This window comes from Saccostrea echinata, unplaced genomic scaffold (assembly GCF_033153115.1).
Source record: "Saccostrea echinata isolate AGI-Se365-2 ecotype Australia unplaced genomic scaffold, CSIRO_AGI_Sech_v1 ptg000022l, whole genome shotgun sequence".
Classification (NCBI taxonomy): domain Eukaryota; kingdom Metazoa; phylum Mollusca; class Bivalvia; order Ostreida; family Ostreidae; genus Saccostrea; species Saccostrea echinata.
In genome coordinates this window covers 7,390,834-7,416,748 of record NW_026889771.1, presented here as the reverse complement: position 1 = coordinate 7,416,748, position 25,915 = coordinate 7,390,834, and the positions used below count along the sequence as shown (strand labels likewise).

The 25,915-nt window shown below is 34.7% G+C and overlaps 2 protein-coding genes and 1 pseudogene across 2 annotated transcripts in view; 2 read left to right on the top strand and 1 right to left on the bottom strand.

Moving 5' to 3' along the window:
* LOC133190841 (NAD-dependent protein deacylase sirtuin-6-like) overlaps positions 1-25,915 on the top strand; it is a 66,660-nt gene that overhangs the window by 19,198 nt on the left and 21,547 nt on the right. The window lies entirely within an intron of this gene.
* Positions 1,895-3,734, bottom strand: LOC133190588 (uncharacterized; annotated as a pseudogene).
* On the top strand, positions 10,001-14,414 carry LOC133190587 (GTP-binding protein Rit2-like). The gene is made up of 4 exons (XM_061326286.1): positions 10,001-10,445; positions 10,566-10,654; positions 13,707-13,890; positions 14,143-14,414. The coding sequence occupies exons 1-4, from the start codon at positions 10,001-10,003 to the stop codon at positions 14,412-14,414; spliced, it is 990 nt and encodes a 329-aa protein (XP_061182270.1).

Sequence of the window (25,915 nt, the reverse complement as noted above, 5' to 3'; positions counted from 1 at the left end):
AACATAGTACTAGACTGGCAGAAGAAGTGGCAAAATTCGTGCCTGGATTATAAATTTATAAGGGGTGGGAGGAACACAGGAAACTTTTTCTCAGATTGCTTGAGATGGGTTTTCCTGACCTTGAACAAAGGTTTTTCGGCAAGTTCAAGGTCACTGGCAGATAAATATTATTTTTTTCCACATGCTATAACTTTGTTATATAAAATCACTGGAAGCTTTTACTTGATACAGAGATTGCTTATGATCCAAGAATGTGTTTTGACCTTGATCCAAGGTCTTTCTGGCAAGTTTAAGGTCACTGACAGAAAAGTGCAATATTCTTTTTCAGGTATATCTTTGTCATTGGGTATCACTGGAAGCTCATAATTTGTTCAAAGGTTGTTTTTGACCTTAACATAGTTCATTTAGGCAAGTTCAAGGTCACTGATATAATAAGTGTAAAATTCAAAAAGGTCTAGTCACCCAAGTGGCGCAGTGGTAAGAGTGTCTGCTCTAGAGTCGTGGATTATGGAGTTGATCCTTAAGTCGCAGGTTCGAATCCCACTGTGGGACGCAGAGACTGATCCTTCGGATGAGACCGTACAAACTGAGGTCCCGTCTGGGAGTAGGTGCTGGCACAAAAAAGATCCCTCACTGCTAAATGGCCATGTGTGCCGAGTATAGGTCAAAATTTGCAGATCTCCATCGGCAAGTGGTGGCGTCTCCATATGATTGAAAAATTCTCGAAAGGGACGTTAAACAACATACAAACAAATAAACAAAAAGGTCTATACTTTTGTAATAGAAAAAATTGCATGCATTTGCATTTCACTGAAAAGATGATAAATATATCATCCAGAGTGTGTAATGGCCTTGACTTAAATTCGAGGTCACTTAGAATATGATGTTTTGGATGAATAATCTGAAAGAATACGTGACTGTGATTTTTTTTATGTCGGTGACATACATATGGTGTTTGCTCTTAACCAGCTGAAGAATGTGTCATGGCTTGACGCAAAGTTATTTGGACAAGTTCAAGTTCACTGACAGGGGAATTTTACATTCCTTTACTGTCTTTCTACTGTTGAAACATTGAAAGTTGATGCCCCTTACAGGATTGTTTATAACCTTAAAATGTTGCATGACCTTGACTCAAGGTCGCTCTGTCCTGTCCGGAGCTCCGACGGAAGACCTATTCGTTGCATTGCAACGAGCTCGGCTCTAATTTTAAAATGCTTATTGTTATAATTGAAAACTAGAGAAAAGGCATATTGATCAGTACATCATAGACAATGTTTGAGCCAATTATTTCTTTAATTCTCGTACCTCTAGAAAGTCTAGGTGATGGTGCTGTTAGCAAACAGGATTCCTCTGTAAAGTCAAAGGAATGCTTGCAGACAATTACTGGTATAAAATACTAAAATAGCATATCAATTATCATTTCTTTTGCAAAAAATATGTCTAAATGATTTAAAACTTTCACTAATATATGCTGGAATAAAAAAGAAGAAGAAGAAAAACAAGAGCCACGATCTTAAACAGTACTGAGTCAAGCTGACTAAACTCAATCTTTGTTTTCACTATGAAATTAACAAGAAAAATTTTGATCCAAATCCTAGCCTTAAGGGGGATATGGATTTACTTTACCAAACTTGAACCCACATTTTTGGGATTTTGAATATCAATATATGACTAACATTTCATTCCTTATATTCTCCTAATAAATACATTTGTATCTGATCATATTGATTTACACTTACCTTGACTTAATAAAGATGAGTCAGTTCCTGTTGATACTTTACAAATAAGTGATAACAAGGTTACTACATATACATCTGCCTACATGAGAAACGTATTAAGATTTTTTTTTTATCCTGCTTCGTTTAATCTCAAATCACATTGGAATATGCAAGTACTAGCCTAAAGAGACAACTGGTCCACCATCATTAATTGAGTACACAAGTTCTTTAGCTGGAACTGCAACAGATGTATTTCTTTATGTAAATATACTTTTTCAATTATGGGAAAAAATACACACAATGTCATGTGTCTGTGTGTTTGTGTTGAAACGCATTCAGTACTCTCAAGATCTAGATCTATCTCTCTCTCTCTCTCTCTATATATATATAATGACACAAATATATTGTCAAAATCTTACCCTCTGTGATAATCACTGAAGGGACTGCCTCAACACATCTCTCTTGACCTCCCTGTGATACATGTACCTGAGTAGATATCCCTTGGGACATGTTCGATGATGTGCATGTAGTACTGGTATCAACCCCATCTTCAATTCCGCATATTGAGGTCTGAGGAATTTTCTGCAAGATCTAAAGTTGTTGACAAGATAAAAGCATTTTTTTAAATTCTTGGGTCAATTTATATTAACAGGACCTGGTGCAATTTGATTATTTTAATAGCATATACACAATTAAAAAAAAAAACAGAACAAAATTATAGGGAGTGCATTAAGCTCATTTGATCTAATACATTTATTAAATTTTCACCTGACTATAACAGTGCACTAATTTAAATTTATTCTGTTTTAAATTCAAAAAAGACAGAAACTGAAAAAAAAAGACACAGAAAGAATTCAAGATATGAACATTAACATCGTGCAAACAGATATTAGTTCATGCTTGGAGACCTAATCATAAAACACTACTTGAGAACATGCTGTGCAGTAGTGATGGGAATCGAACTTATTATCTCCCTAGACAGTTACAGACACATAGGGTATATATTACATGGAAGACATGACATTTCCACATTAGGTGCACTGATGTTAGTTAATACTTACCCTCAATCATGAATTATCTCATGAATTATTATACAATCACACATAAGGACACCACTCTATACACACAAAAGTAAACCAGGAAAATTTTTTTATGCATATACCTTTTTACAAATCTTTTCAAGTATGCCATCTAAAAACTTTACTATTTTGTCAGTACACACATAAATTATAATAAAATATCTACACATGATAACAAAATATCTACTCATGTTTGCATCAGCATGTGTCCTTCACTCAACCTATAAGCTAATACCTACCTTCCAACAGATGTAATATAAATCATAGAATGTTCAACGACAACAGTTTTAAATAATTCCATAAAAATTGACATGCCCTTCAACCTGTCTGTCGCACACTCTTCTTTCGCTGGCTTTCTTTTGTTTTTAACAAATGACTGAAGGTCTCACCATTATTTTAAATGTCCGTCATTTCCCTTCTGCACTGCAGACTAACAGCATTTACTCTACATGTAAATGCATGTGTATTTGAATATGGTAATTGTAAACGAAGAAAAAAAACTTGAATGTCAAAGAAAATAATACTAAGGTTTTTACGTAACGACAGGGTTATAAATACATATATATAGTGATAAAGTTAAACAGCTCTTTTAAAAACTCTAACATTATCTCTTACAGTTTATTTTTCACATAAAAATAATGATTAATTTCAGTCTATTCATACATAAAACAAATAGTTGTGATTATACTTTTACTCTTACAATTTCTTAAGGAAGCGTTTTTCAATTTTAAAAGATTGCATATCAAGAAAAAGATGTCATTCCTAATTGTTTGCTTCTCTGTGACAGCCTCCCAGGCCTCGGCTCCGTCTTCATGCTGTTGGTCAGACAGGGAGAAAATTTCCCATAGAGAACCCTGCAGTTAGTGGACACCGCGTCCACTAACATTTCCACCTCCAAATCGCTAAAATTAGCTTTCCGTTGTTTCTTTACGTCCATCTGAGGAACCTCCATGATCGCAGACGACAGAAGTAAAAATTCGCGCACTGAAAAGTGAAACTAACGAAAGCGCATGCGTACGCACAATCGTACATTTGATTTAAGAATTCGTAACTTACATGTACGTCTACGAGTGGCTTTGTAAATATAGCAAGTTACGTATTCGTATCTTTAATCTTACGTCAGTCGTAACTTCTACGTTTATGAGCCTTCTTAAATATGAACACAGGAAACGGGAAAAAATGAAGATCAAATGATTGAGTTAATATGTAGACAAGCATCACATCATTTTAATGACACTAGGAGTATTAAAACAGAACCTAAAAACACAAATGAACGCTGAACAATTTATAAGTACATTCTGGGTGCGCTTGGATATGTATGAAAAGGAATTATAATAATTATTGAATTTTTCTAAGTCATTGAAGTGAGGCCTCTGAAGGAGACATCAGTGATAAAAAGAGACAGAAGTCATTGGTTACCGAAGAAAAAAAACACGGAGGTGCCATACAAGGAAATATGAACGGTAAATGAAAGAAGTTCGGAGGATCACATAGAATCATCACCAGTTGATTTACGTAAGAGAGATTCAAATAAGAAAACAAGACACGATCGAGTGGATAAGCATCATAAAACGAACGTGAAATATTCAGTTTACTGGGATCTAACTTACGAAAAACAGAGAACAATAGCACGATAACTCAAAAGAGAAGAAAAAAAATCGGGTGAAAGATCTCGTCGAAGTACAAAACTATCTATTATTATTTTTCAATTAAATGAAATATGCATGAATTCTATAAGAAAAAAATTCTAAAGACTTTCCACATTTCAGAAAAAACGGTGTCATAACAAAGAAGGGGCAACTATATCCTTCTACAGAGAGAAGAAGAAAACATATTAGCAGAAACAAAGATTTCATAAGAAAGCAGATTCAATCATTCCCTCAGAGTCAAATCATTGGAAATCGACATAGATACAAAATCTAGATAGTTCACAATCTGTAAGAAAAATGTACACGTATGTCGAGAAATGGAAAATTGAACACAAAGCAGTTCAAAAATTTTGACTCAACTAGGTACCAAGAGCGAGCTCACAAAATACCCTGTTGCAAGTTTTATAAAGTACATATTTGCAGTTTTGTAAACGGACCTCGAACTTTACAAAATGGCATTGGATAAAAAAAAATATATTACACGTTCTTTGGTCATAAGTAATCTTTGAGTGAAATATTATAGACCTGTTGTGAATTTTACGCTTTTGCTGCCAGTGACCTTGAACTCGTCACCTTGAGTTAAGGTTTTGACACACCCTCAGGTCATAAACAATCTATGTACCAAGTATGTTTTTCCGATGACCCTCCATTACAATGTCACAGAATTTTATACTTTTTCTGTCAGTGACCTTGCTATTGCCAGAATGACCTTGGGTAAAGGTCAACACACAACCTCAGGTCATAAAAATTCTTTGGACCAAGTACAGAGCTTCCAATGATTCATGTATCATAATTAAAAAGTTATAGCCCGTACAGGAATTTTATAGTTTTTTTCTATCAGTGACCTTGAACTTGTCTGAATGACCTTGGGTCAAAGTCATGTTACTCTCAGGTCATAAATAATCTTTGTACCAAGTATAAGCTTCCAACGATGCAGTGCCCCTCGATACTGCATGCCAGACTCTGGACAGAAACGAATTTTCCATACATTTTTTCAGTTATAAGCCTCCAAATCAAATTCTAACCAACAATTACTTAGAGAGGGGACACTCTCAAATGGAATGTGATTTGGTACATGCGAAGATTAAACGGGCCAACTGATATGTTTGCCAAACACTGGATAGTTGAGACAGGTAATGCAAAAGTCAATCCACCAAAGTATGACGTAATAGGTCTCGGATTTTAAAGAAATAATTAATGTACGAGTGCAGCGAAAATGATTTCTATTGAATTACATAATACTCTTTTCAATTCTGAAAAGAAAAATGAACAAAAACCTTTTAAAGTATGAATTGTTTTTGCAGTGGAAGGAACAGATGCCTTAAAAAAATAAACAAATACAAGCTAAAGACTGTGTTCTGCAGGTATTCCCTTTTCTGATGCGAGTAATTATCCGATGAAATTGTACGAGAAATCTACAAGCAACTGCAGGAGGAGAGTTCAGAAGTTACAGGAACGCGGAGGCTTAGATGCTCTAATGGAGTGATTAAGATGCTAACCTATAATATGTACTGTTAGCTGTTACAAATGTAGTAAATTCATGAGCTTGGGGTGAACGTCTTCATCATTACTGGAAAATTCAATTGTATTTTTTGCCTTACTTTAAAATAATTTAAAGGAGCGAAATAGCTTTACTGTTTGATTGAATAAAACTTTTCAAAAACTGAATACGTGTAAAATTTAATTATATATAGGAAATGACTATTATGTTTTTCAATGTTTATAGCATACAAGTCATGAAGTGTTTGTCTCCCGTCACGTGAAAAGAACTCGTTTATCCTCCCTTGCAATATTAATCATGTTTCAAAAATAAATGTTGCGTCATTTTAGTGATGTGTGCATCTTGTCTCTAGTCACGAGCATGAGACTTGTTTATCACTCCTGGCAATTAATCATCTTGCGATAGTAAATATTTTGCTGCATTAAAGTTCATTACTGTGATCAGTAATAATATAATTACGTCTGCCTACTACGTCAGGAGACGGCTGTAGTTCTGTTTGCTTGTTTGTAAGTTTGCTGAAACTTCTTAATAAAGAGGCATTTGCGATGTTTGATATTACTTTCAACAACATACATACAATTACATGTGTAGAATACTCATTTGCTATTTTGAGTATACATCAAAATTCTAATATATAATATAAAAATGTGAGCACGCGTAAAAATTAAGTCCTGATTCTTGAAACTAAATAATGTTTAGAACAATGATAACCTTAGAAGGTGGAAATCTTCATCCATTTTGGATGAATAAACAGTGTAGAAAACTGACACAGTCAGAGAGAGCCTCTCTTGTCAACGGAAAGTGACAACTGTACTTAGTGCAGTAATGATAACACATAAGGAAGGTGACATGGGACAACTCGTGTATACGAGGGCTGTTCGAAAATTTTGCGGAAATAATGTTATATTAAGGGAATTCAAGATAAACATATCATCATGCAATCTTGTCCGGGCTGTTATTTTGCAATAGAGAATCACTGGAAGCTCATACTTCGTACAGAGATTGCTTATGACTCGAGGATTTGTCATGAACTTGACCAATTCTGACAAGTCCAACATCACTGGCAGAAAAAGTATAAAATTTTTGTCCGGGCTATAACTTTGTAATGGAGAATGGAACCACATACTTGGTATAGAGATAGTTTTGACCCGAGGTTAAGTCTGTACCTTAACCCAAGGTCATTCCTCTAAGTTCAAGGTCACTTGCCAGAAAAAAAGGATAAGTGCTTGTGTAAGCTACAATTTTGTAATGGAGAATCACTGGAAGCTTATACTTGGTTCAGAGATTGCTTTTGACCCGCGACTTTGTCTTTTTTGCAAGTTCAAGGTCACATTTACAAAAGTTTAATGGACACTTTAACTTTTACGGCGGGGGTTGGGGGGGATATTATTTTATGAGCTCGCTCACAGAACCTGTAGTTTCGTTTTGCGCCACTTTACAGAAATATGACTACAGACATCAAGTACCGGTACATTATTTGTAAACAACTAAATTTTGAATGCTCCGTGATCCCATTTTCGTTGTTTTACATTAAATTTTTTAAAAATATTTCATGATATATTTAAAACTTTAAATTCAAATTAATCGTTAATACATATCTACAAAATTGGATATATAATATGACATTTAGTAAAAATGTCAAAACCAAAGTCCTCGAACTTTGCGAAAAGCTCTCATATGCGTGAGAATTTTAATAATCAAAAATTGGACATACACACATGTCATATGGCGCAGTGGTTATATAGAGTGTCTGCTCTAGAGTCGCGGAGTAATTAAGGAGTTGATCCTTACGACGCGGGTTCGAATCCACTGCGGGACGTGGAAATCGGTCCTTCGGATGAGACCGTATAAACCGAGGTCCCGTGTCGCAGTAAGTGTGGGCACGAAAAAGATCCCTCACTGCTCAATGGCCCTTTGAGCCGAGTACAGGTCTAAATTTGCAGCCCTCCACCGGCAAGTGTTGGCGTCTCAATATGAGTGAAAAATTCTCAAAAGGGACATTAAACAAAAAACAAACACACAATTTATCCTTTTTGAATGATAACTCGCGTTTTTTTTTTGTTCGCATTTTGCGTTGTTGCGAGAGAAATGATCGACATTTAATTGATATAGTTTTTAATTCACGTTCATATTTTTTCGAAGTGCTTTGAAAATCGGTACATGTTCTACAGCATGATAAATACAAGAATTCTTCAGAGCATGCACAAGCACGTGCATTGCATTTTGATTGGCTGAAACTTTAAATGGATATTACTCTCTTCGTTTGTATTAAAAGTCGTGTGGCACTATTTTTACCACAGGAGCGTGTGGAAAGTCATATCAGACATATAATACAAGTTGTCGGCGGACTTTATATAATTACATGGTAAATCTATTAGATCTGTTTAGTAAAACCTAAATTATATACGCCATGTGTTGTTTAAAATTTTAACAATATCGAACGTGTCAAGAACAAAAAATTAAACCTTATAAGGACAATGGAAATCTGTGATATTTTCAGACAAAGTACAAGTAGTTGTTAGTCAAAACAAAAAATATATATTTAGAAAAAGGCCATTGAGAAGTGGTGAATAACACGTAAAGCACCAATATGTACAAAGTATTTGGATCCGCGCCCAATTTCATACAAGCAGTCATGACGTGTGGTGTGTATAAACGTTCTCATAAAATCATTATTACAGTGTGATAAATATTTTATGTAAAAAGAATCTTCTGTAAACATTTTAAAGAATAAGAAATCATACATATATATATATATATATATATATATATATATATATATATATATATATATATATATATATATATATATATATTGGGATTTACAATGTGAAAATTTTGCACAAGATCGTTATGTAGATGTTAACAGTAATAGAAAATAAAATAATAAAATCCGCCCATCCGCCCCAATTTTTTAAGCAAATTAGGACGAAAATCTAAATTTATGTGGCCTTAAGGCCAAAAGCTAAAAGGTCAAGGTTGATTTTTTTTTCCATCTACAGAATTATTCCATTTCTTCCATCCTCTTCCAGGCGCCGATCCAGGATTTTTTTCCAGAAAGGGGGGGGGGGTGTTCCGCCTTGGTCCAAAAATTTCCAACCCAGAAAATTCTTGGGGAAAAAATCGAAACTCCTTTCCCATCCGTGAAAAGCCTATTTCTTAATAATAAGGCTTTGATTCAGTATGTACATATAATAACTGCAAATTCCAGAGGGTGGGAGGTCCGGACCCTTAGAACCGCGCATGCTCTTCTTTTTTCATTAAGCGGGGGACACAAATTCTCTGAATTAGCTTGTTTTGAAAGTAGTGAAACGAGAGAGAAAATAAGTTCAATTAATGCAAGACATATAACAAACCGGCTGTGAGTTTTCCAGGACGACAATGCGCTTCGTCATGTTTCTGCACGAGCGCTTGGTGGAAAGTTGAGAATACCAACATCCTACAGTGAACAGTTAATCTTAGACCAAAATATAACATGGAAAGTTCAATCGGCATGTAAACGAAATGTTGATCTGAAGCGCATTGCGACTGACATTTGAAGGGGACCCCCCTTCCCCCGTAACATATTCGAAGACCCTATACATGTAACAGTCTACGAAGGAGGAGACGCTGTGAAGTGCGGTCCCAAGAACAGATAACCAAATATTGAGCCTTAGAAGTGAAAACATTAATGTTCTTTCAATTTCATAAACCTTTTAGTTTTAATTTTGTGGCATTTTGTTTACGTTTACAGCGGTGCCAATTTTGAGATATCATCAATGTATACTTGATGTAATACAAAAAAGATGATAAACCCAAAAGACTCTAAGAATTTAGCTGTAAACTTCTACATCAAAATCTGATTTTAGTGGTAGATCCTAGCCATTACCACTTATAGTCTTTTGTCACGTATGCCCAATTATCTGTCACATTCCTCGAAGTAATTACGGTGTTTCCAGGAAAAAAAGCTGTTGGCGTTGAAAATGACTAATGAGATTAAATGTCTAGTAGAACAATGTATATAAATGCTATCTTAACCCATACATGTCTATGATCAACATTTCTTGCGGCAACATGGACGAGAGCATAAAACAAAGAAGAAAAAAAACTTCCCTCTGTCGTCTTCAACCTCAGACACAGTCCTTCTCTGACTTTGGAAGATTTGACAGAACACTTTACCTACCGGATAGAAATCGGTCAGAAACCTTCACTGAATCTTTCATGCCACAGGAAACCCTAATTGTGGAAAGGGTTCGAAACTTTCGCAGAACAAAATGGGGTTTTAAGAACCGCGGCGACTCACTTCGAGTTTCTACAAGTTCTTTGACCAGTTTTGAAATTGAAAGCCAAGAAAGGCGAGGATCTGGATTTTCAACAATGTCTTTTAAAAGTGATGATTGCTTCCAAGAAAGCGACATCAAGAAACACAATATTATAATCTTTGGGATTCCTGGAGTTGGAAAATCATTCCTTCTTCAACAAATGAGAACTTCTGAGTTTCTCAGATCATGCCCAGAAGGTTGGTACTATGCTGAAATTTTTTTACAGTAAAACCTCTGCGAGTTCTGTAATATATGATTTTGTATTTCTTATGAAGAAGTTTTGCTTATTTATGAATGTTTGGTTTTTTTTTCTACAGGACCAGATCCCAATAATATATCTGTCCCTGTAGTTTTAGGGGGTAAAGAATCAACTCTTAACTTTGTGGAAGCTGATATGCATGTTCAGGTAAATATAATTATCGATAAAGAACTATTATAGCTAAGTGCTAAACTGTATGCTTTTAAATCACAAATAATTGACAACACATTTTATATTGAACTACAGTCCCTGAAACGTTCTACTTTCCCACTTGAACGGTGAGCGAACGCTGAACGAACGCAGAGCGAACGGTGAGTGAACGATGTGTGAACGGTGAGCGAACGCAGAACGCGAACGGAGCGCAAACGCGAACGCAAAGTGAACGGTGAACGAACGGTGAACGCAAGATGAACGATATATTCGGAATGCCTCTGATCTTTTCCTTGCATTGAAACTATTTTATTGTATTATAATGTCAGGTGCCAAAAAAAAAAAATAATAATAAATAAGTAAACCAGTAAATGAATGAATAAATAAGTAAATAAAATAAATTCTCCAAAATTGTCCTAAGAAAGACGATTCATGCACATTAAGTTTTTAATCACACGATTTTTAACGCATTAAAACATTGCAATTGTTGCCGAACGCTGAAGTATAAAAGATATTTTTTTAGCTGGAAAATAAAAATGTTTATTCTTATTTGATAACAAATCAGAGAAAACTTCTGACTTATAGAATGAATTAAAGCGATTGTAACATCCATTCATATATGTATCTCCGTGTCAAGGCGATTTCATGTAGAGTAATAAAAAAAATTAATTACAAAGGTCAGTGGACGTTTTGCATTTATACGCTCGTATTTTAAATGTTTAATACAATAATATATTATGTGTCATTTCTATTTTTCATGATGATTTATTGAGCAGACTTCTACATGTATCTGTAGATGGCCGTGATTATACTCAGACAAGATAATACAAAGATACATATTCATATTATTTGTTATTAATTCAATTTTCAGACTTTGATATTTAAGTAATATGCTGTTATAGTTTTTATCAAACAAACAAATGAGAGAGAGAGAGAGAGATTCCGTTTCAGCCCCCCCCCCCTTCCTTTCAGGCTTCACTAAATGTTTGCACCTATATCAAACAATAACTCTGATATTTTTTTCTAAATATATTAGACAGTGAAAGTAACTTTTTTTTTTATCAACAAATCATATCCATCTGTTTGACAGTATTACTCGTTTTTATTTTCCTGCTTCAAGTTCACACGAAGTCCACGTGCTTGTCGTGTCAATCAAAATCATTCGACACTGTGCAAGTGTGAAAGTTTCGTCACATCGAAGACGAAGTTGCGAGTATTTCCAACAAGTTATAACATTTATTTTTATCTTTTCTAGATTTGACACCAACATTTGAATAATTAGTGAATAAAATATATTGGGCATTAACACTTGAATTTGAAACATACTCTCTGCCAATTTCAAATACCACCGCCGACACGTGTACATTTTGAACTACTATAATTGTATTGTGACTTTTTTAGATGCATGTTTGTTTTGAGACTGAAATTTTTGTTCTAAAAAAGACCTTAACTTTTTTTTAACAGGTTAATTAAAATTTTCTGGAAATACAGTACTGACAAATTAACCGATTTAGGGGAAAAGGGGGGGGGGTTATTAATTATATCGAATAGCAAACATATAAAGTTACGGCGAAGAAAGATTTTTTTCTCTATAACTATATACTTTACATACATGTGTTATAGTAGCGAATATTCTGTAGTGCATTACATTTTAAATAAATATTTCCTTTAAACACACTATCAATTTAATTCGCTCCAAAGATAATAAATTAACAGGATATCCGCAGTACTATGTATAACTCTCAGAACTAGTTCTATCATATTTTCTGTAGTAATTGAATAAAAAAAACGCGTTAGAAATAAATATTTTCGTAATTTTGCTGCGTAATTATTTGACTTGGATAATTATATCTCCATTAACGATTTGTCGTCTTTAACAAAACATCAAAATGTTGCAGTGCTTGAAGTATTTGCACATTGGCCTTAGTTAAATTTAATATTTCAGCATCGTTCTACACATAGGTACAGGATGTGCTTATACATGTAACAACATTTTTTTCCCAGAGTAATTTAAAAAATAACCTGATAGCTAAGTTAGAATAATAAAAAATATATATCTTAGATTTTCCCCCCATGAAATAATGATTCTTCAAACACGATATGTTAGTATTAAATTAAAAAATCTGTAACTCCTTACCTACAAAAAGATAAGTCCTTTCACTTGGGAGTTCCGAATGGCAATGACAACTGAACGATAGGTGAACGCTGAACGCAAGGTGAACGCAAAGTAAACGGAACGAAGAGCGAACGCTGAACGCTTTGTGAACGGTGAACGCGAGCGCACGGTGAACGGTGAACGCAAAACTGTGAACGGAGAGCGAACGGTGAACGTACGGTGAACGAACGGTGAACGCACGCTGAACGAACGGTGAGCGAACGGAAAAATGGGAAAGTAGAACGTTTCAGGGACTGTAAAATACATGTACGCATGTATCTTCTTCACGTACATGTATATATATAGAATAGAATAGAATTTATTTGGGGCATAACATAGATACAAGCATAATTTGTAACACTCAAGAGGACAAGAAAATACATGAACATACAGCAATACAGAACATGAAAATACTAGATGTTGAGTCTAAGCAAAACAGAGTTGATGAGTAATTTGAATTATCTCCCTTACACCAGGAAGCCGTATATGGCATTACAATTGAGTCCCTGAACTACAAAAGATTTCAAGGGACAGTGCTCTAGGATATACATGTCTCAGAAGTGTAACTGTCTGGACAGCATTCCTCCTCATAACTTATGTAGAACAGTAATTCAATAATGTGTGTATCACATAAAATTGAGAAAATGTACATAATCGAAAAATTTAAACAAATTTTACCGTGGTGGGTGTATAAATGTAAATAGATTACAAGATAAAGGTGTATTAATGGTTGCCAGTCTACTGAAGACATCAAGGGACGGTGCTCTAGGAAATGCATATATATATATATATATATATATATATATATATATATATATATATATATATATATATATATATGTTTATTGTCTGTTTACTCGCAAATTATCTCTAATTGATGCATTCTTTCTTCAGAATCATGGAGACAACAACCAATACGATGCATTTCTGATGGTTTACTCTGTAACTGATAAAAGGTCATTTAATTTCATCTCCAATAAACTAAAGAAGATCAAAAGAGAAATAGGCGACACAAAACCTGTTTATATCGTTGCAAACAAAGTAGACCTAATAAGATTCCGGGAAGTTTCCAGTTCAGGTAAGTCGGTTTTGCGAGTTAGAACTGTAACTACATACTGGAAAATTTTCGCCCCGTTTTATTTTCACCCCTTTCGCCCTCGAAAAAACAGTATTTTCCCTTTAACACAACTGTTCCTGGGCGAATTCAAAATGGGGCTTAGTAGTTTGCAAGTGTGAAAGGGCGAAAATAAACCTGTTAACAGTATTAACGAGGTAAAGTTGTAATGCACAATACACATACTAGAATTCAAAATTCTTTTAACTATTATAGAGGGTTTGAAATTGGCACAAGAGAACAACTGCAGTTTTGTGGAGGTTTCCGTTTCTCTACAATGGAATATCGACAAAGTCCTGGTGGATATTACAAAGAAACTTCAAAGAGAAAAAAAGAACAGCAATTGTCGAAAACCTTCCTGTCTCTGCATTGATGAGAATGTGATCTTTAAAACCTCATCTTCAGAAGAAAAGTCCTTGAAAAAGAGTCAAGTTTCTATACTTTCAAGACTGCGAAAACTATTTAAAAGAAAACACCTTGAGTTATGATACCAGTTTAATCAATAAATTAGTAATGATACCAGATTAATCAATCATAACTGCTCTTATGAATCTTAACCCTGGTGATTCAGATCGATGTTTGATGTTATTCGATTCTCAATAAATCTTGTAGATATGTAAAGAACATAGTCATTTGATTTATTCTTTTTAAATTCAAAACAACGACACTATTATTTATCTTTTAAAGTTTTAACCAAAATTAAAAAATATAAAACAATTTATCAGGGTATTTCGGTTTTGATTATTGGAAAGGGATTCATAATCTGTCATACCTGCACTTTCTAAAGAAAGCTATATCTCCGTCTGTCCGTCAAACTTTCTTGTAATCGCTTCCACTTCCTAAAGAAAATGTTTTTGCATATGACTGGCCATATTTTGAAATGTACAATTAGGTTTAGAAATTTCGATTTAGGTTCCAGGGCAAACTCCAAGGTCAAAGAAAAAAAAGGGTCAAAACTGTTGGTACCCAAGGGAAGGTCTTGTCACAAGAAATACACATGTTAATTATGAAAGCCCTAGCACCTATTGTTCAAAACTATGGCAAAGGTTAAAGTTTTTCAAAGTAGGTCAAACTCCAAAGTCAAAGGGTCAAAATTGTTGGTATCCAAAGAAAGGTCTTGTCACAAGGAATACACCTGTGAAATATGAAAGCCTGGCTAGTACTAACCGTTCAAAAGATTCAAGAGGTTAAAGTTTTTTAAATGTGGGTCAAACTCCAAGGTCAAAAATATTTATACCCAAGGAAAGGACTTCTCATAAGGAATGCACATGTGAAAAATGAAAGCTCAATGTACCAACTGTTCAAAAGTTATAGCCAAGGTTAAAAATTTGGTAAAATTTTGCAAAAGTGGGTCAAACTCTGAGGTCAAGAGGTCAAATATGTTGGTACCCAAAGAAAGGTCTTGTCAAAAGGAATACACCTGTGAAATATGAAAGCCATATCTTCAACCAATCAAAAGTGATGGGCAAGATTAAAGTCTCTGCGGACAAACAGACTGACAGGACAAAACTATATGCCCCCGAATCTTCGATTAAGGGGGGATAAAAAGATTACCTTTCCGGAATGACTTCTTTGTCTTCCACGGCAAATAATTATACGCCTTTTTTAAAATAAAATGTACAGTATACATTGCAATAGATATTACGTAATTTAAATGGACATTTCCTTCAATATAACGTAAAATGTAATATTAATAATAAAGAATGACCAATTCAGTCCGGAAATATGGTTTATATCTTACTCTTTATTGAAGTTTCGTTCAACCAGACGCGCTATTTATGACAACTCGCGGTCAGAAGGGATCGACTTCTAATAGGGAATATAGTCTTTTTAGTGCATAAGGACAGGCAAACAGTCCACATTTCGTTGAATAGAAATACAATATAACTTTAAAGTTGGAAACAAGAAGCATTTTTATTATCACGGCAAAAATTTTACTAGTCACCAGAGACAAGCACATTCAACCGTCCTCGGCTGATTTTCACTCGTCCTGGACGAGTGGACGGGTGTTTTTTTCGCACCCTGTCCTTATTATCCCATTTCTCCTGCTTTGGGCAACACATCTTCCTCTATCAATTTATTTTAGACTTTTATTGATCTTTTACATGCAGTCTTTTTTTAATACTATGGTGATTGTTACGGTTCTTAGGCCTCTTGTTCTAAAAGAGATCTATTCCCACGTGTTTTCGAGCCCACTACCGTCACGGTAGTTCAATCGGTAGACTTCCAAATAATCATAACAAAGAGTCAAACAGAGGATGCAGATATTAACACTATTCCCTATTTAACGACCGTCAGGGTAACGCAGTCGGCAGAGTGCTTGCTCCGTACTCGGAACTCAGGGCTTTCGAGTCTTTAGCGTGCCAACGCCTGTCGTGACACGGGGACTCGGTTTTGAAGGACTCATCCAAAAGACCAGCAATTTTCACTTCAAAGTGCCGATCGCTTGGCAAAGGAACGGTTGCAGCCTCTTTTGTTTGATTTAGGTTTATCGCGACTTAGGTTTATCGACGACCTTTCGATCATACAGCAAGCGCAGATACCGACCATCACTAGAATGATCGACTGTCCAATTTAAGAATTTTTTATTCATGTGGAGACGTCACTTGCAATCGGTGAAGTGTCACCAATTTTGACCTATGTAAGGCGATATGGTCCTGGCAGTCCTCGAGGATGTTTTACCTTTCCAACACTATCGTGTTACGGGAGCTCGTTTTAACGTCTAACCCGAAAGACCCGTAATTTCCATTCTAATGCAGAGCGCTTGGCGAAGAACCAGTCACTAATTTACTATATCTGAAAACAAGAGCTTGAAAGATATTAGGTTTGACGCAGTGCTGGGATAGAGAATCGAACCCTGACCTCCCGATCACGTAACGAGCCAATATATGAAGAAGCTTGTATCGGTTTGACCAGTTGTAGCTCTGCTGTTCTTCAGAAGAAGATATTTTAAAGATAATCCATATTATATCTCCCCATACAAAACTTAGCTCAAAGGTAAATAGCTTTTATGAAACTTGAACCTTAAGAAAGTGTTCACATAACGTTGGACATTTTTGGTCGAGTGTGTCTTGAATAACCTCAGGCCATCATTAAAATTTCTTTAATGTGATCTGACCCATATTTTTCAAGGTGGGTAGGTAGGTAGGTTTTCATTTCTGGAATTATCTAACACAATGATAAATGTTATGAAAATCACAGATTTACACATTTATTACTCCATGACTCTTACTTAAACTTCATCAACATAGCTTAGATGTTTGTAAAATGCAGCAAAACAAAAAACAAAAAAACACACACACACACACAAACCAAAAAAACAAAAAACAAAAACAAAACAAAAACATATGGAACCTAAAGTTTAAACGCACGTTAGACGATATGTATTTTCTCATAAAGGAAAAAAAAATTAAAGTACTGAAAACAAGTGGAAGGCTGTCAATGTGACAGCAAACCGAACTGTCTTTGTGTGAACAGAACTGGCATTTTTCATATCAATAGAGAACAATTTCCATTTGCAAGATTATTTCCCTTTGTACCCATTTTCTCTCTATATCCTTTGTACTTTACCTGTAAAAAAAATTCAAATGTTTCAACGTCTTTTGACAATTTTATATCATACCTTTATTGGCAAAGTATGGGGCAACAAAGAAAACAATGAACATACACATATAGATTTCATTCATCAGACACTGCCCCATAAAGTTAGTAATGTTACAGAGGGAAAACAACACCTTATGCTGGTTGACCCTAGATTCACCGAAGAAGGAAAATAACTCTTGTGAATGTTAACGCCGTGTATCATAAAAACTTTCTATTCTAAAAACTGTAGGAGGTGACATCAAAACAAAGTCAGTGTACCCTATTAGGATATTTTGCATAGAAATGACTAAGTTCAACAAATGGCATTTCCCCCATTAATGATCAAAAATCAAAATCCAAGTAACATGCATATTTCTAATATATGACCAACTGATCTGTGAAATAAGACCTGCCTATCTTGAAAACTGTAGGAGGAGTTAATCGGAAAAATGGGGTACCCTTTATGCAATATTTTGCAAAAAAGTGACTTCGTTCAACAGCTAGTATTTTTCTCAAAAATGACCAAAAACTATATCCATGTAGTATTCACATCTCTAATGTATGTACAATTGATCTGCAAAATAAAATAATCCTATCTTGAAAACTGTAGGGAAAAAATGATGTACCCTTTTGGCAGCCGCCTGTCCGCCATTTTTACCATTTCAGTAACCGGATTTCCCTACGACAAAAAAAAGGGGGGAAAAATGATCAGGTAGGGGCAGTTTTGATGGGTCGGTCGGAATACATCAAACGAAACATTTCTTATTGTTGGGCTCACCTTATTTGCCGTATTTCTCTGACAAAGGCCACGTCCCTTCCTTTGAAAAAATCTCTTTCACCCAAGGACGCTTTTTGGGCAATTTGGTTAAATATGCCTAATGATATTGGAGTAGTTGAAATGAAAAATAATGGCAAAGATACATACGCCCGACAAACGTCAATCAAGAAAGCTAACTTCAGTCTCCGGCTCAGGTGAGCTAAAATGAATCACTGTCATTCTATAAACATGCATATAAACTGGAAAAAGTACACAGTTACACAAGGTCGATAAAGGTAATGCACAAGAAAACTTGCATTGACACTAGTGCCAAATAGGCCGCAACTGTTGGTCATCATTAGTGTATGATTTTTTTAGAGGCTTGAGAGGTTTATTGTTATAAATACTAAATAACCCAAACCATTTAGAGATGAAAAGTTATAGAATGATATACAGGTAGAATACTGTTCATTTTATAATTTACTCATTCCAGACTTTCCAGAGAAATCATATGTAAAATGTATTAAATCATAAAAAAAACTGTTTTAAAATATTAACAAAGGAAATAAATTCAGAAACAATTTGTACTTTCTGTGGGATAGGTAATAATTTTGAACGTTGGTGGTTCATATGTTTTGCAATCAGTATGTTGTCTAATCGGCGAAATCAGTTTTACAGATCTTACGGCAAATACCCTTTCCCCTTCAAAAAGTGATCATCAAGCAATTGAATTAAGATTAGATCTCTCAGGACCCCGTCGAACACTGAAACTTACCAGACAAATGTCTCGTGAAAGATATAATTCATTGTGTAAAAAGTGAAGGAAACGAACTACTATTGATCAATCTCATAAATACAGTAGAGAAAGACTAAACTACAGTAACTCATGAACAGGGGAAAAAAAAGGACACCTGGAAACACCAGAGGTGGGATCAGGTCCTAGGAGGAGTAAGCTTCCCCTATCGACCGGCCACACCCGCCGTAAGCCGTATGTATTGATCGGGTAGATGGGGTACTTTGTTGTCAAATTTAGTATTAAAAAAAGCAATGGTATGAAACATGCCAGGCAAAATACGACCCAACGACAGGTTTTATTTCCAAACAAGGTCATATACCGACCGTAGAATTTGCGAAAAGCTTACTTTAAACGAAATTGTTGAAATCCTCGTATCATCAACTTACTTGTCAGTAGCTTGCCTCGGTTTGAAAATTGATCGTACTCAGACCATGCTCTTGCGTATCAAATCAGTTGGGAGAGATTAACACCATATGCAGGTGATGTGGAATTTTACCAAATAAAATAAGGGAAGTTGATAATGGAAAAGTTGAAGTCATCCCGTTTGCCATAGTTTACTTATTGTCCATTATCGTCTATAGTCAGTAAAACATCCAAATATGAAACAGATGTGACAGACTTTATTGGATCTTCAGGTAAATGTATATTGTGTATATAAACTGCAGCCTTGAAAATTTGAAATGTGCTTTGCTGCACCGAAATCATGTCTAATTAGTAAAATGAACACTTAATTTGTTTTATTAAAGAAAATATAATTCACAACTTACTTGGTGAATCCATTAAAAATGTACATGCTTATAAAGTGCTGTAATTATGAAAGTGGAATGAAGTCTGTAATTTGAGCTTATTTTCTCTCACTTTGGCCCTTTCAGGCTTGTGCTTCAGTGGGTAAAGGTGTGTCAAAGGTCAAGGTGAAAGCAGTTCTCTGTGTAAATCCTTGTTGTGAGCACATTTTTCTCCCCTTTGTCCAGTCTGATCATAAGTCAAGTGTTTGCAGTGATCTTGAACTAAGTTTTATGTCAAACCTCAAATGAAAGTAGAACTAAGTTTTATGTCAAACCTTAAATGAAAGCAGACCATCAAAAATAAAGATCAAAGCAGACCCTTTTTGGAGTATACATCCTCTGCCCTTGGACCAGTGTAGTATATACCTCCCTAGAGATGGGTAAAGAATATGTCATGTTTGAACCACGTGAAAGGTCAATATATTTTCCCTCCCGTTAATCAAGGCCCACTCATATCTCACCCTTCGAGAAAAAGATATTATATGTAAGTTCATCTTCAAAAAAAAAAATAATTTTATTGCTTCTCTTACATTGTCAATGTACCATTTCTTCTCAAAACATTTTTTTAAATTGATGATTATTAATTTTTCTCACTTGCATAATTCTGGTGGTCAGCAACTCAATAAAACAAATGAAGGTAATGTGTAAAAGTAAACTTTTTCTTACACTAATTCACCTAAGAAGGAAAAAATGCGAATAGCATTTTTCTCCTTTTTCTCTCCTTCACATCAAGACGAATAGTTTTCCGAGTACAAAATGGTCCTCTCCAAACTCATTCCTTTATACGTCTCTTTTATCCTGTTGTCCTTTACTAAAAGCGACGCCATATCAATAATATTTAGTTCATCAACATAATGATTAAATATATGAAACAACCATATTCTGAATTAAATAAAATAATCATATACAGGTGACTCTCGATCTCTCGAAGTTCAAAGGACCGCAAGAAAAGCTCGAGAGATCGAGGGGTTCCAGAGATAGAAAGTGAATAAAATCCGGAATTTTCAGTTTCGATCATCATTGTTCTACTATTATAAATACCGGAAGTATTATGTTGATAATGTCATTGCACGTTTTCATTCGTATTTTACAGGTAATTCACTTGATTTCAACAACAATGAACGTATTTTGAATAAATACAATAATCTCTTTAAGTTTCAATATCTATTTGTTTTCACTTCATGATTACACAAAATCTGAATAGCAATCGTCGGTGTGGCTACCCCCGGGCTTGATCGGGTCCTTCACCAGATTTCTCGTATTAAATCGGTATTTAATTCTTGAGATAGGATTATTTGCGCAATGTTTGTCATACTGGGATTATGTACTAATAAAACTTCATAATCTATGGAAAATTATTGACACGCCTCTTAAATTATTTTCTAAAAATTTTCGTCTCGCTGTCAAGTCAAAAATAAGTTGTGAAGCAATTCCTTTATAATCAATTAATTATTTATATCAACACTCGGATGCTCACAGGTATAATGTTATCTATGTAAACACCCAATTAGAACCTCCATGCCAGCCCCAGGCGTTCACTGTTATCCAGGTAAGTCCAAGCTGCATTAATGTTACGCTTGATTGGCGTGTACACACTCGCAATCAAAACTTCGAGAGATAGAGAGTAGAAAACAATGAAATATGTGTAACGGGACCCAGGTCTTTGCTCGAGAGATAGAGAACTTCGAGAGATTGGAAGTTCGAGAGATCGGAATTAAATTTGCTTAGTTATATAGAGGAAAAAAAACGGGACCGGAGGTTCACTTCGAGAGATCGAGAACTTCGAGAGATCGGAGTTCGAGCCATCGAGAGTCACCTGTATTGGTTGCTTTTGAGTGGTTTAAAGACAAAAAAAAATAAGTCTAGAGCGATAACTTGAGCCGAGCACTGCGCCCTGTATCTCCGATACAGTAGGAAACGAGTATTCCAAATGACTTGTGGCATGACCTTTCTTCTGATCTAATTAATTTAAATGTGCATTTAGGTATATATCTCGCATCCAATGAGATAATTCTACAGAAATTTGAATTAGTACCACATTTTTAGAAGTCGCAACTGAAATGCGAGTGACGGGGACGTGCAGGCAATTAACAGACTGACTTTATCATTGAGATCTGAAAATAATTAATATTATTGCGAGATGCGTTATATAATGTGTTTTTCTAAAAATTAATTTCTATTTGATTGCTTAAGGTTTTAATTTATCTGTTTAGTATTTACTAGCATGTTTATAATTTAATCTACGAATTTTGTGCAAAACATTTTGATGCAAAAAAATTACATGGGGATGTATTTGCTGTTGGCACGCAAAATATTTTTTCTCTGGTTTTCTAAAAGGGTATGCTCATGAAGGGCCGCCAGGGAAACCAAAAGCCTTTCCAAGAAAGGTATACCGCCAGAATACGACTGAAATACTGCTGACTCGGCGTAAACCAATCAATTGTTGGCTGGATTTGGATGAAGTGTCTTTGCTTCATAATGTAGGCCCACAGTTATTCACGTCGTCTTTCAAATCGATATAAAAAATCACTCACATTACTCAGCAATGCTGCTAGTTTTGCAGAAAGTTGTTCGATTTGGTGCAAGGTGTATAACTCTTGCAAATTCAAATATTCAATTTAAATTTCCCTTGCTAATCGTGTTGCGACTTTAAAGGTGCTTTGACACAGATTTGAACTTAATATTTTCTCAAATTTTCTGTATAATATCACGACTTATATATTGCAATAGCATTTCACACGAAAATATAATTAAAAACTTATTTTATCTGGAAATTATTGGAACTACGAATTCCGGGACGCGTTTGATTAACACATCTTTGCACTTACACAATTTTAACTTTATCCTTAAAATTTAAAAAAAGAAGCGATTTTGTTATGTATTAATGAAAAATATTACATCTATAATCCAGAAAATTCAGAGTAGAAATGTTCGAAAGCAAAACGAACTCACCAGTATTGTCAGTCCGTGCTCTGTGATGTGTACAGAGTTTAACAAATTGAACAAACCCTTGAAACGTAAACTGTTTTTGTAAACAGGGCATGAGCTCTGTTATTGTTCATGTTTACGATTCACCGGGTGTGTTCAATTGTTAAACTCTGCACACACCACTGAGCACGGACTTACAATACTGTGAGTGGGTTTTGCTTTCGAACATTTCTACTCTGAATTTTCTTGGTTAAAGTTTTAATATTTTTCATTGATACACATCAAAATTGCCACTTTTCTTAAGTATTAAGAATAAAATTAAAATATGTGAAAGTGCAAGGATGTGTCAATCCAATGCGTCGAGAAATTTGAAGTTTTAATAACTTCGAGATGAAATAAGATTTTTATTATATTTATGTTCCCTAAACGAAGTTTGGGAACATATTGTTTTTACTCTTTTTCTTATTATTAAGGTCTTCCGTTTCAGTCGGAAGACCTTATAGTGATTGTACTGTTTATTAAGGTCTTCCGTCTTCACGGAAGACCTCATAGTGATTCTACTGTTTCTTATTAGGTCTTCCGTTTTCAACGGAAGACCTATAGTGATTCTACTGTTTCTTATTATTAAGGTCTTTCGTCTTCACGGAAGACCTTATAGTGATTCTACTGTTTCTTATTATTAAGGTCTTTCGTCTTCACGGAAGACCTTATAGTGATTCTACTGTTTATTATTAAGGTCTTCCGTCTTCACGGAAGACCTTATAGTGATTCTACTGTTTCTTATTAAGGTCTTTCGTCTTCACGGAAGACCTTATAGTGATTCTACTGTTTCTTTTTATTATTATTAGGTCTTCCGTTTTCAACGGAAGACCTATAGTGATTCTACTGTTTATAATTATTATTATTATTAGGTCTTCCGTTTTCTACGGAAGACCTATAGTGATTCTACTGTTTCTTCTTCTTATTATTATTATTCTTATTTTTTTGACTTTCTAATTTTGTGCACGCGATTTCTCAAAGACTATTGGATGGATTTACATGAAATTTTCAGGAAGGATGTGTCGTAACATAAACTTGATCTATCTGAGAGAAAATTTGGAAATTCACTTCCGGTGCCAAGTTACAGACCATTTTCTGATTTCAAAATGACATTTTGTCCGCGGATAATCTCAAGAACGACAAGAGATATCAATGTCAAACTTTCAGGGATTATAGTTCGTGATAGATACTAGCCGGGTCGCTACTTTTTGTTCGTCGTCGGCACTTCCGTTTGCTTACGGAAGTGATCAAAGAAATCGTTAAATTTCAACTTTCCTTTTTTAAATCAATACTTACACCACATTATTGCATCTGTTTTCTAGTTTCGAAATATGTTGGTCCCAACGGAAACAAAAACGTCAACTTCCGGTTATAAGAGAAAAACGGCATAATTTGAGTATTTTTCTTTCCGATTAATATCTTTTGTAGATAAAGTATTTGAAATGAATTTTGAATATGTTATTCAGACTGCAAATGTCTAGAGTAAGGTCAAATATCTTTGTAAAATTCACTTCCGGTCGCGTGTTTTTCTGTCCTCAAAATGAGAAGTTGTCCGAGCAAGATCTCGAAAACAGTAAGAGATTAAGACACCAGACTTATATGAGCAACAGACCTTAAGATGTAGGCGAAACTATTTGGGTCAAGAGTGTCAGCCGTCACTTCAGGTCGTCACAGGAAGTGATCAAAGAAATTGAAAATTTCAACTTTTCTTTTTTTAAATTAAAAATTGCATCTCTATATTGCATCTTTTTTGCAGATTCAAAAGATGTTGGTCCCACCGGAAACAAAAACGACAACTTCCGGTTATAAGAGAAAAACTACATAATTTGAGTATTTTACTTTCCCATAAATATTCTTTAAAGATAAAGTATTTGAAAAGAATTTTAAGTATGTAATTTGGACTGTAAATGCCTAGAGAAATCTTAAATATCTCTGAAAAATTCACTTCCGGTCGCTTGTTTTCCTGTCCTCAAAATGAGAAGTTGTCTGAGCGAGATCTCAAAAAAAGGTAAAAGATTAAAAGACCAAACTTTTATGAGTAATAGACCTTGAGGAGTAGGCGAAACCATTTGGGTTAAACGCTTCAGTCGTTACTTCTGCTTGTCTCAGGAAGTGATCAAAGAAATCAAAAATTTTAACTTTTCTTTTTTAAATTAAAACTTGCATCACTTTATTGCATCTCTTTTGCTGTTTTGAAATATGTTAGATTCCACCGGAAACAAAAACGTCAACTTCCGGTTTTAGGAGATGAACTACATTTTTTTTATATCTAACTTTCTCATAAATATTTCTTATCGATAAAGTACTCAAAATGATTTTTGTATGTTGTAGATACTGCAAAAGTCTAGAAAAAAGTCAAAGATTTTTTTTTTTATCAAATTCACTTCCGGTCGCGTATTTACCTGTCCTCAAAATTAAAATTTGTTCTAACAATATTGCTCGGCAACAGTAAACGACTGAAGTCTAAAACTTTCAGGACTGATAGTCAGTCATCAGTTTATTTGAATCGTGAAAAAATCTTGTATCGCCGTTACTTCCGGTCGTGACAGGAAGTGATGCAAAAAAGTGAATGGTTAATGGTTAGCACCTTGCATTTTCTCGCTGACGACCAGAGTAAAATCTCCAGAGTGTCTGAATTTCTTTTATCACTTTTTCAGCTTGAAGAACTACGCATGGTAACTCCCGATTCCCGCCTACATTTTACAACCATTTAATTCAATATTGATGACAATTTGGCCATAAAATCTTTGTTTAATACAAAGAACAGTTCAATGGTAATTGAATAATTATTTTAATTCCAGTGCTAAATAGTAAAATATCCCTAATTCCAGCTCTTGAAATAAGGGGGGTAGACTATATTTTCCACTGAAATCGGGCTATAAAGCATCACCATATTCTGAAATAGTGTTGGATATGATAAATGTTTCTTAAATCTTTTCTTATGTTTTATGCATATAAAAATTAAGCATATATATTAGTAAAATATAATGTTTCAGTTGTAAAGCACTTGGAAATTGCTGAAAAAATAAGCATTTTTGTCGTTTTTTGTATATAAACATATGTCCCCCCCCCCCCCGTGAAACACAAAAAGCTTTGGTATGA

What these genes read in the sequence shown, in the direction of transcription:
- LOC133190587 (XM_061326286.1), top strand. Translation starts at nt 10,001, where the DNA reads ATGGACGAGAGCATAAAACAAAGAAGAAAAAAAACTTCCCTCTGTCGT. An exon ending in TCTCAGATCATGCCCAGAAG is followed by an intron (nt 10,446 to 10,565) that starts GTTGGTACTATG and finishes TTTTTTCTACAG; the next exon opens with GACCAGATCCCAATAATATA. An exon ending in CCGGGAAGTTTCCAGTTCAG is followed by an intron (nt 13,891 to 14,142) that starts GTAAGTCGGTTT and finishes TAACTATTATAG; the next exon opens with AGGGTTTGAAATTGGCACAA.